General features: G+C 39.8%; 1 protein-coding gene across 2 annotated transcripts; it reads right to left on the reverse strand.

Annotated features, from left to right (window-relative positions):
* Positions 1–4,057: 4,057 nt before the first annotated feature.
* On the reverse strand, positions 4,058–11,013 carry LOC144716020 (pleiotropic drug resistance protein 2-like). Of its 2 annotated transcripts, XM_078591029.1 has the most exons (21): positions 10,473–11,013; positions 10,274–10,394; positions 10,104–10,192; positions 9,875–9,959; positions 9,556–9,792; positions 9,333–9,423; positions 8,342–9,242; positions 8,065–8,225; positions 7,732–7,835; positions 7,437–7,602; positions 7,160–7,294; positions 6,979–7,079; positions 6,521–6,853; positions 6,120–6,410; positions 5,939–6,022; positions 5,689–5,822; positions 5,356–5,583; positions 4,985–5,156; positions 4,822–4,913; positions 4,659–4,722; positions 4,058–4,445 (listed from the first exon to the last, which is right to left on the reverse strand). In XM_078591029.1, exons 1-21 carry the CDS (start codon positions 10,805–10,807, stop codon positions 4,176–4,178), a joined length of 4,194 nt encoding a protein of 1,397 aa, XP_078447155.1. In that variant the 5' UTR covers positions 10,808–11,013; the 3' UTR covers positions 4,058–4,175. The 2 variants fall into 2 exon arrangements, with proteins under 2 accessions (XP_078447155.1, XP_078447154.1); XM_078591028.1 differs by having other exon boundaries at positions 4,659–4,913.
* Positions 11,014–11,848: the final 835 nt, after the last annotated feature.

Consider the following 11,848-nt stretch of genomic DNA (forward strand, 5'->3'; position numbering starts at 1 on the left):
CGTGGCAAAAGGAGAATCTGGTAGAGGATTCTTGTCAGAAGATCTTGTCACAGAAAAATCCTGTCAGAAGATCTTGTCAGAGAAAATCCTGTCTGAAGATCTTGTCAGAGAAAAAATTCTCAGAAGATCTTGTCAGAGAAAATCCTGTCAGAAGATCTTGGTAGAGATAATCCTGTTAGAAGATCTTGTCAGAGAAAATCCTGTCAGAGGATTTTGAGGGGCTCTAGTTATATTTCTGCAGATCCAGTCACTTTTAGAAGAATCTCCTTCTCGGGCCACAACTTGCTAATGGGCCTTAGAAAATGGGCTTTTGGGCTACATCATAGGCACATAGAATTACCCTCGCCTATCTACGCTTGCACAAGAGGTTATTTCTATATGCGCAACTAGTACCCTAGAGGAGCACTTGTTCTCTATGAGGCATGCCTCATTTAAGAAAACACTGAGCTTCTTGTCTTTATGAAGCATTGTTTGAGTGCGGAGAATGCAGAACTTTGTGATGATTTAACTCTCACTTTAATGCTCAAGTAATAAAAGAATGACTTATATAGTCCCCAAAAAAGTACATTAAAAAAATGTTCCAAACATATGGTAATGATCCACTAATAAAGTATACCTATATATACTAGTGCATCTTACAAAATATAAATGCCTGGCTCAACGGGGTTTATAGATATCATTTAGGTTCACGATATCCTTCCTAAAAATACTTAATTCTTTGATATATTTTTTTTAGTATACAAGAGAATCAATACATATATTAACACTTCACTCTATGGGGTTTATAATCTATAGTTCTTAATTTATATAATAATGTAATTAGTTTGGGTTTACAATTAGGTTCACTAGATCATTTTTAAATATACTTCTTTTTTCCAAAAAATAAAGTCTAACAAAAAATAGACTACATAGGCTCTTATACTCATCCCACAATTTTCTTATAGATAAATACTTTATATTCATTTTGGCATCATCCTATACTCAATGGGACCAATACATATCTTAATAATCATTTATTCTTCATTTTTTCCTCTTCCTTAAAATTATAATATATTTATAAATATTTTAATTTTAATTTCAACCATTATATATTCCCCTTTATTCTAAAGATGAACCAATTTTATTTCCCTTATAATCAACATTAACAAATTTTTCACTACCGTCATCCTTGAAGGTCCTCCCGTTATGACACCCATTTAAGATCCTCAGTCACCGTCACATCATCCATCGCTGTCATAAGCTTATTTATCAACATCTGTCATTGTTGTGCCATTACTCAAAGATCTGCCACTGTGATGAATGATGAAATGGATGCCATTTTCCATTCCTAACATGATTCTCAACCTGTCTTGATCAAGGAACTGACAAATCATAGACCCGATGCATGCACAAGTGATTTGATCATAGATTTTAGAGTGCTGTTGTGATTTTGCCACTGTCTTCTGCTGTATGTATCTTTTAGGTTTCATCTCAATCAAGGCCCTACAACCAACATAGACTTGATTTCTTTTTTGTGTTTCTCCCTGGGCACTAGACCCATTTCTTCTCTTTTTGTTTAGAACAATAACTTCTATTTCTTCCAAAAATTCCTAAAAATATAAAATTCAGAAAAATAGTTCGAGCAATATTTTTTTGACCTAGTAAGGCGAAAAAATATTAAATCAAACAATTATAATAAACTATGAGATTATGCTTATTACGATTTTATGCATAATTCACATAAAATTGAAAAGTATTATAATGTATTGATTAATGACTTATAGTGATAAAAATAATAATATGTAATTTAAATTTAATATTTAATTATAAAGTGGACCTAAAATGCATATAATAACATGATAGAAATTGGCGTTGGATATCAAAGTCCTATTTTGTGTGATTTCAATATTTTTTCACATAATGAAACGAATCCCACTTGACTTGAAGTCAACTTGTAAGATTCTTACATATTCTTGATGCTGTTTTCTTTTCAAGGAATTTTGTGGATTTAATAACCATTTTTAGAGTCAAGTGAGAGAAGAGGGGAAAACCAGGTTACTAACAAGGCCACAGGGAGAAGACCGAGCCACATGTATGGGATTTCATTGCCAGAATCAATAACGTTTAAGTGGCTCGGTCTTCTCCCTGTGGTGGAGAATTATGTCGATACAATGAGGATATAAACTCAGTGTGGCCCTACCATGAGGAGATAAACTCAGGGCATCAAAATAGAGGATATCCAGCATTTAAGGATAAGATATGATACGTTTTTACATTTGTGCGAATTGCTTTAGATTTTCACCCTACCATGGCTAGCCAAGTAAAAAAAATTTTATTTTAGATGCCCATTATTGTGCCATGTCATACAAGAGTGCACTGTAGATGACTTCCGGAAGGTTGTTCAAGAAATTTAAGAATTCGAGTACCACATCCTTGGACTGACCTTGATTGAGATCTCTACTGACTATGTTAATTGGAATTCAGAAATATATCTCTACATAATTAGAATATAATCATTGTATCCATATCCCCTATCACCATCCTTTTAATTCATCATATTCATCAACATCCTTCCAAGCCACATCCCACTCGCTGGTGAAGCATCCTTTGCTAGCCAAGATATATGCTTCTTTATTCAATTCAATATCAACTATTAGGTATGTCGTAAAAAATAATATAATTGTACTATGAAATACCACCTTCTTAATATCAGCACAAACTTTTAAAATAAATATTATGTTACAAACCTTTTTTGAAAATACCATATATATTTTTTCGAAGTTCTCTATCTAATTCCTCATCCACAGTATACTGATTTCAATTACTTAACTCCCTCTAGTTTTCAGCCGTTCTTAACTTATCCTTAATCAGAAAACATCAATTTATTATATGAAATTAATTATCTAAAAATATCAAACTAACCACAAGATAAATTTCATCAAAGAGCCAAATGCACACATGGCGTTCAAGAAGGGGGAAGCTATACATGTGTGGATATGGACATTCTGTGCCATAAGCTCTTATGTTAGCTCACTAAAGGGGGGCCCAAAAATTTCAAATATGGGATTTCTCAGACTATGGAATCATAATGAGGAATGAAATAGAAAGGAATTTGGAAGAGATTGAGGGGAATAATATTAAACATGCCCTATGTATAAATATCTTCCTTAACTGTTGGAGTGTTACTACAGTAGTGGCTTATCAGAGGAAAGAGATGTCCCACATTCCAGACTGATAAATATATATGGAATTTTTTCCTTGAGAAGATCTTTTTATCCATGATATTAATTATTTTTGGAGAAAACCTCCTGGCTGAGGAAAAATATACAGACAAACAAGGATGTATGTGTGGATCTAAAAATTCCTTGCTCTTAAATTTCGAATACTAATCAGATATCTCATGCTAATTTTTCCTAATCTTCAATTTACAGACAATATTCTAAGTCTTTCTCTTTGAGATCTTGGATTTCAAACATCCTCCAGATCCATCAACCATCCTTCACTACTCATCTGTAAAGATTATTGCTATCAGACCTAATTATCCAAATCTACGATTTCTCTGAATTCTATATCTTTCCTCCTTGAAATTTGAAATATAGATTTTCTCAAGGAAATCAATACGTCCTTGATCCCCTCATCTTTATTGTAATTTATTCTCCCAAATCTCTCATATAATAGTACATACTATCATTAAATCCTATTACTATAATGATAATTTTACTTTTGTAAAAATATTTCCACCAAGATAAAGATTCTATTACTTACATATTCTCTTCCATTCATTCAGTCTAATACCGTATCTTATTTATTTTTTATCCAAAAATGAAGTCAGTTGTTCATTCTTAATTCTCTGATGATTAACCCTTGCTTTCTATATTCAGACATTATCATGCATGAATAAAATTAAAAGAACAACAGTATTAACTAAAAATTGAGTTTGTCAATATTGAGTTTCTTCCTTATCGGAATCAGGGCAACTTAAAAGAAGAAAAAATATTTATAGTCTATGAATATAAAATTTCATGCTACTTTAACTTGAGTATCAATAAACTTTGAAATGCCAAATGCCCACAATAAATGTTTCAAAAAAAGATATTTATATGAAAAGAGACCACATAGTCAGTTAACTACATGTTGAAATAATCCCATACAGAACTCTGCTTGTAAATTCAAACTTTCAGAAAATGATAGAATGCCTACCTCCTTTGGAAATTAAACTTCTTTATGCCAAAGGCAAAGGCAATCGTGAAGGCAATCACAAAACCAAGATGTGCCATTGCCACATACCCTAAGAAACTTTTCTCATAACCGAGCACCTCCTTCAAGAAGGCTTTTACCGTCATGTTTGGCTGTCCAGGAATCAGTAAGATCCTTTCAATGTCTCCAAGCTGGGACACTATAAGACCATATATAGTCCAAGAAACTGGCGATATCCAGTAGCACCACGTCCACCACTTGGGCATCATCTGTTTGTCAATCAAAAAGACCCATAAGAAGTGATTATCTTGTATTTACTGCAACGACTTGTACGTTTATAGATTATACACAACATATTATTTGTACTTGTCCAATTTTTAGCTCAAAACTTCTTGGCATGGTCATCTTTCTTCATGTGTTATATGACGCAGTTTATGAAAATAACATTTTGAGAAAATTCTCACTTCAGACATTATACTTACTGGTTTGTAAATGACGACACCACAGAAGATATTCCAAAAGTTGAATAAGAGAAGCATAATAATGCTGCCAATGGGATACGATGGGGTTATTGCGATGCACATCATCCCTTGGATCACAAAGTAGAGGAAGCACATGAACATTAAGAAGATAAACCACACGAACTTTTCTGCCTCCCACTTGAATCCCATCATTGAATAGCAGATCATAGAATACAATAGGGCTTGAACTGCAATATAGATAGTCTCGATTGCCACCTAAAAAGAATGGAACTTGCCACGTTATACCACAAAGGGAAATTTATGGGAGAAATGGATATGCGATTTACTTGTGCGAAGGCATAAGCGAGTGCTGAGTACATGCCAGTGGCTCTCTCGCGGTAGAATACTGTTCGTTCAATGGCCACCACAGGCTGAACTGTTGAGCCAATTGTTAATCCCAGAAAGAAAATGGAACAGTACACAGCTCCAATGAGGTTCAAGACGTCCTGCTGGGTGCTCCTATTCATGTCACCCCAAAAGAGAACCCATAATGAAAAAGAAAAGCGCAAATCACTTTTTTTAAAAAGTGACGTGAGGATTAGAAGGTCTCTAAGATTTATCAGTAATTAAATCATAAACATCCAAGACATTTTAATTTTCATCGCCTAATTTACATAAATTTATTTATGGAATGAAATGGTTTTTGTAGACCACTTACGTTTGCTGGCCTTTGTTCCAGAATAGTGAGCCAAAGAAGAGGGCCATGGCTATCGTGGTGATGAACCGCACGCCATTGTAAGAGGGGTTCTTCCAGTAGGACCAGTACTGCTTCCAGAAACAGGCAGTGAACTGAATGGCAAAGGTTCGTGCGTGCTTATCACAGAAATAAAGATCCTCTGAACTGGGAGGAGGAGTGCTCAGTTCCTCGATTATAGACTGATTTATCCTGGGATCCAAGACACCTTAGTTTATGAATCCAAAGCATGGTTGAAGCTTCCCTGCTTGTGGGAAAAGTTCAGGCAATAGTTTCTAATGAGGTAGGAAACTCAACTGGTATAATGCAGACTTGTCATAGATATCTGAAAAATCAATGTTGAGCTGAGCTTCAATGGAAGGAGTGGTAATTTGGAGAATCCACGTTGCTGGATTCTGACCCTCCTTGAGCTTTGAGATTCCTGGAATAGCCTAAAAGACAGGTGATGATTCATGGCATGCTCAAATAATTTCTTGTCAAAATTTGAATAAACTTAAATGTTATAAATTTTATGAGCCCCAAATGAGAAACCTGCAGTTGAACTTACTTCAAAGTAGTTTATAAGATTCTGGGAGTTCTTGCCAAGTGGGCCAGCATAGATGAGTTTTCCTCCCAATTTCATCAGTAATAGCTACGCAAATCAATTTGACAGTGAGAATAACAAACTAAAAAGCTAGGCAAATGATTTTTGATGGATATAAATAGAAGAAGAACAATAAAATACTGACATCATCAAACGATTCAAATATGTCGATGCTGGGCTGATGGATTGTGCAGACAACAGTTCTTCCAGTGTTCACAGTGTTCCTCACGGTGCGCATGACAATGGCTGCCGAACGGGCATCAAGGCCTGAGGTAGGTTCATCCATAAACATGATGGAGGGGTTGGCGACGAGCTCAACGGCAATTGTAAATCGTTTCCTTTGCTCGATGGAGAGGCCACTCACTCCAGGGAGGCCCACCAGGGCATCCCTCAATGCGTCCAGCTCAATAAGCTCCATCACTTCTTCAACAAATAACTGAAATGTTGGCTCAATCGAGTTATGCCGTATAATATTAATAGTACCAATATAAGATTAGGTCCTCCAAAGAAGTTTGGATGGGGGGCATCATGATTAGATTCATCCACCTTTTGGGTCTCCAATTTCACATCTGGTGGGAGGCGCAGCCATGCAGAATAAATGAGCGATTCATAGACCGTGACATAGGGTGAATGGATGTCGTTCTGCTCGCAGTAGCCGCTGACCCTGGAAAAGGTGGCCTGATTCTTGGGGTACCCAGAGATGGATATACTTCCCTCAATATAACCCCCTGTCTTTCTTCCGGCTAGAACGTCCATTAGGGTAGTCTTCCCGGCTCCACTAACACCGACTAGCGCTGTCAAAATACCCGGCTTGAATGCGCCACTCATGTTGTAGAGCAGTTGGAGACGGGTTTTTTGGCCTTTTAAGCTCTTCATCTCCTAAGGTAAAATGATAGCATTACACTGATGATTATCGAGCAGGAAAATGCATAATATTGGAAACAAATTGCCTAACTTTTAAAAATTATTTCAGTCATCATAGAGTTGGGCACATGAACTCTTACTTCAGGCATGTCGATGTAGTAATTTACGTGATTGAATGTGAGAGAAAGAGGCTTAAATGGGAGCACTACTCTCCGTTGGGAAATCACACTTGAAGGGAAATCTTGCGAAATATAAGGTCATATTAGCACAAGCGAACATCTAAAAATGTGTACGAGCAGAATATTTGTAAAAGACCATTACCTTTTAGCGTGATATCCGGTTCTGTAACTCCAAGCTCAGATGATTTCATGATTTGTTTCAGTGGCATAACTGAGAAGAGGGCTTTCGCTTTTTTCTCATCTTCATCCACGATGAGGACTCGAGAAGACTTCACAGCTGCGCGCCACATCAAAATTTCACCCCAGAATTTTGAAACAGAAATAAGAGTCCGATTGGAGGTGTAATACTTACTCCAAAAATCTAGAGTAATATATTTCAGAACAAAAGCCTAGCAAAAACTTATCCAAATATTACTTACAGCTGAGATAACTCATGCAAACGATGAAGCCAATGTTGTACACCATAGTGAAGCCAACAAGAGCTCCAATGGATATCCAAAACCAGTAGCCATTAACAAACATCCCCCTGGATTTGAGAAGCGCAATTCCAACAGTGGGTGCATCGATATTGATGTCATTGTTTCTCTGTGATCTCGCAAAAACGTCACCGTCAGGTATGACTTGTGTTTTAGAATGTAAAAGCTGGAGTTCGCTTCATCCCCAAGGAAGAAGGAATCTCAAGAAATATAGATGGAGGATGAGAGATGCACTTGCCTGAATCCATCTGGAATCAAGGAACTCGTTGTTTGTCAACGAATTCAGCGCGTACATCACTGGTGATAACCAGTGACACCATATCCACCATGGGTCAATGTCGCCTTCCTCAAAGAGAAGTAAATTGAATTCAGAAACATGTTCATCTTCCCTCTCTCTCATGGTATCAAAAAAGAACATAAAATTCAGTTCATGATAATACTACACATTATAACCCCATATTGATGATGGATATGGCTGCTGAAAAAAATTACGAGATTCAATGATGAATTATATTAAGAAACTCAAAATTTCATTTTATCTCAAGAAAATGATAATCCAATGGATGAATACTTTTTGATATGATGAAGCCGGAGTGGGCAACAAGAATTGTTAAGACGAGAACGCCTGCAGAGTTGGCGGCAACCAGGGACCTTCCAAAAGCGGCAAGGAACCGAAACAAGGCATTTGCCCCCTGATGTATCCAGAAGTAGGCCAAAATTTGGCTCAAAAACCTGAAATAGTTAGTAAAGAAGTAATAATATGAATAGCTAAACCGAGGAATGAATAATCACTTCCAACAGAGGAGATAATGAACTCAGTTGAAGAATTGTGCTGAAAATTCAATGACCTCTTGGCCGAGGGTGCAAACCCAGTGGGGTAGTAGCTGATGGCAACCCAGATGACTGACTCAACAAGTGAGACGGGAATCCTCAAGATGATGAACGACAAACTAAAAGCCCATGTAGGGTAGAACAGTTTATCTCTTTGCTTGTTATGGACTGGCAGTCTTATAATCGTAAAGATTATCTCGGATATACCATTGGCCATGACGCAGATCACACCATAGAAAAGTGCGCCGAAGTACTTGCCTCCATCAGCTATGGTCTCATGGTGCATTTCAGTTCTAGGAAAGATGCTGACTCCAAGTCCGGCCAAGAATATTATCTGAAAGATTTTGACTATGTAGAGAAGAGAGTTCCTCTTCATTAACAACCATTCCCTTGCAAAGCACGCTTTGAGCGCTGACGGCCCAGGCATGGCGTATCGGTCCTTGGCCAGCGCAGAGGCATGGGTCTTGGACTTGTCGTAGGCTGTCCCCAGATCAACTTTAAGCTGGTGACCTGTATCAAAGGAGCCAAAAGCCTGCACAAACTCGTCCAATGGAATGAACTTATACGGTTGCCGTCGATCACTCCAGTACTGCTCTTGATCCTTCTTAGATGTTACTTCCTGAAGAAAGTCGGGGATACCTTTCCTGTCGGGGCACTTGAACCCCATCAACTCAAAAAACTCAAGCACTCTCTCGCATGGGCCCTGATACACGATCTTCCCCTCCGAAAGCAGGATGAGATCATCAAACAGGTTGAACGTCTCAGGTTGGGGCTGTAGCAAGGAGATGAGAATTGTCTCGTCCAGCAGGTGGGCCGTCTGCTGCAGGAACTTGACGATTTGGAAGGTGGTGGAGGTATCCAGCCCGTTGGATATCTCATCTAAGAGCAGCACTCTCGCCGGCCCGACCAGCATTTCCCCTGGCAACGCATCACAGACAACGCTTATTTTCGTTGTTCTATCAGATTCATTATCTTGCTCAGGGGCTTTATCATTGCTTAAAAGCTCACCGATTGTAACTCGCTTCTTCTCACCCCCAGAGATTCCTCGCCTCATCTCGTCCCCCACCAATACGTCGGCACAAGCGTCCAGCCCGAATATCTGCCAGAAAGTGTGCCCGAGATCAATCTCTCTCCGGCGCCAAATAGTGCGACTCATGAGGCATCCCGTTCATCTAAAACTAATATTTATTGAAGAGAAAATACATCTTAAAAAATAGGATAAAGGGAAGACCTTAAGAATATGGTTCGCTAAAGCATTTGACCTCGTTTCGCCCTCCCCCTCCTTGCTTGCAATCTCCGTCAACATCTCGGAGCCAAAGCTTGGGCCGAGGCACTGCCGAGAGAAATCCAACGTCTCTCTCACGGTCATCTCGCCCTGGTGAAGATCGTCTTCGCCGACGTACGCGCTGGTCCTCTGAGGCACAAATTCTGTCAACTCGTGGCCGCAGTAAGAGATCCTTCCCGCCATCTGCCAATAAACAGAGCCTAAGCGTTTGAGAGTCTGCCTGTCGCGCTTTCCATGAGTTTCAGCGCATGGGCTCTGAGCTTACTCTTAGATTCTTGTCGGGTATCCCTGCGAGTGCCTTTAGCAGAGTCGTCTTCCCTGATCCGGGTGGACCTAGCAGCAGCGTCATCCTGCATGAAGCGAAGAATCTAGTGAGGAACGTCCAACCCCACGCATAAGAAAAACAAAGTGATCTCTTTTATCAGGGGAAATATTATCTTGGAGAATATTGGATCCTCTTCATTCGCTTGTTTAAAATGTTTTTCTCTCCGCACCTCGAGGGCTTTAAAATCCCGGAGACGTTACGCAGTATCTTGTTTACCGTTTTCTTGGACACGGGCAAACCGACCGACCTGGCCATTCCCTACAGAAATGAATGATGTGAGGGTTATCTCAGCTCAGACTTATCGAAAGAGAAGGTCAGGGACATCGAGAAAAATCAAACCTCCACCGTGTGGCCGGCGACGTTCAAAAGACTTGGAAGCGCCCTCCTCCCGACGTACGCATCCGCCTCCACCGACAGATTCTCGAATCGCACTTCGATCTTCGGCATTTCAATCCTCTCCCTGATGTACGCTTCAAGGTCAACTCTAAGGAATTCTTTACAGGTTCAGGGCTAATGAAAAACATATGAGCAAACCAACCGATTCATCCGTTCTCGCAGATCGCGAAGAATCCTCTCATTAGTCTCTAAGAACTCTAGGCCGGTGTCTATTCGTACACTCCCCTTAAGGCTGTCTTGAGAAGCAAGGCTGCGTGCGGAGTTCATCGTCAGAGATATGTCCCCGGGGAATTCCCGTGGAGACCGGGACAGCTTTTGCATCGCTGCCAAGCGGAGGTCGGCCTCGTCATCGTGGTCCTTCACCTTGGAGAAGAAGGCGTCTGTGGGATCAGGCACTAATTCCCTGAAGCTCCCAGAAAGATGGCTTCTCCAGCTTCCCCGGCTGCTTCCCACAGAACGGGACAGCTCCGCCGCCATCACTTAGGTAGACTAATGCCCCCCTTCAATGGAACCGACGTACCGAGCAAAGATGCACCGCTGCTAAGGTGCAGCCGGTATTGATCAGGCAGCGAAAGTCAAGGAAGAAGAACATGGAGATCAGGATGGCTAAAGGAGGCAGAGAGGATGGAAGGAAACGAGTCCTCCAGTAGATGTTCTTATAACGCACAAATAATAAGTGACCTCGCGAAGGTTGTTGGCTGTTATTTATCTGTCCGGGTAGAGGTCACCCAATAAGTGAGATGATTGTGGGAAGATAATGGATAATTTTTATACGCAAACAAACATCAAGTAGTATGGCGTCCTGAATCTTGGTTATATCAAAGAATAAGAAAACAGCATAAGCCCCTTGTTTACAGCTGGGCAGCACATGTAAAAAATGTTTTCGTTCATATGTGAGGTGGCCCGTCGATGTCTATAAGTCGTGTAACTATAGCTCATTTGAATTAATATTGACACTGCCATCTTGCATTATCAATGACGTCCACATGTCCATTCTGTGATTAGTCGATGAAAACGAGGCATCATGGGGAGCATTGGACTCGTCGTCTACGCTAAGGAGAAGTCTGGAAAAGTCCAAAACCACTTCACTGTGAATGATTTCCTTAAATCTAAAATGCTAGAAAAATGTGCCTCTAACTTATCCATCAGCTTGAGGTGAGAGATGAAGTTGTCGAACAGAAAGGAATTACAAACCATAAAGCCGAAGGATGGGAGGAAATATAAGCATTACCAACGACACGAAGGTCATGATTTAATGAACCCGTTAAGTTCTGATATTGACGCACAACTAAACGCGTGGCCTGCTTCCTAGAAGTAGTTGGACGATCCACGTCCTCGGTCCCTTTCAACAGTTAACGAGGGGAGATAGAAAACACGCGTAAATATGTATCAACGTCGTTGACTTACTGTTCAGTGGCTTAGAGTTCAGCTCGCTGACCTTTGGGTAAACTGCCATCAAGGAAATAATGAATCCGACAAAACAGAAATGCCATTCATTTTGGCGACTGATCCAGAGAT

Source organism: Wolffia australiana, chromosome 20 (assembly GCF_029677425.1).
Source record: "Wolffia australiana isolate 7733 chromosome 20, ASM2967742v1".
Lineage (NCBI taxonomy): Eukaryota > Viridiplantae > Streptophyta > Magnoliopsida > Alismatales > Araceae > Wolffia > Wolffia australiana.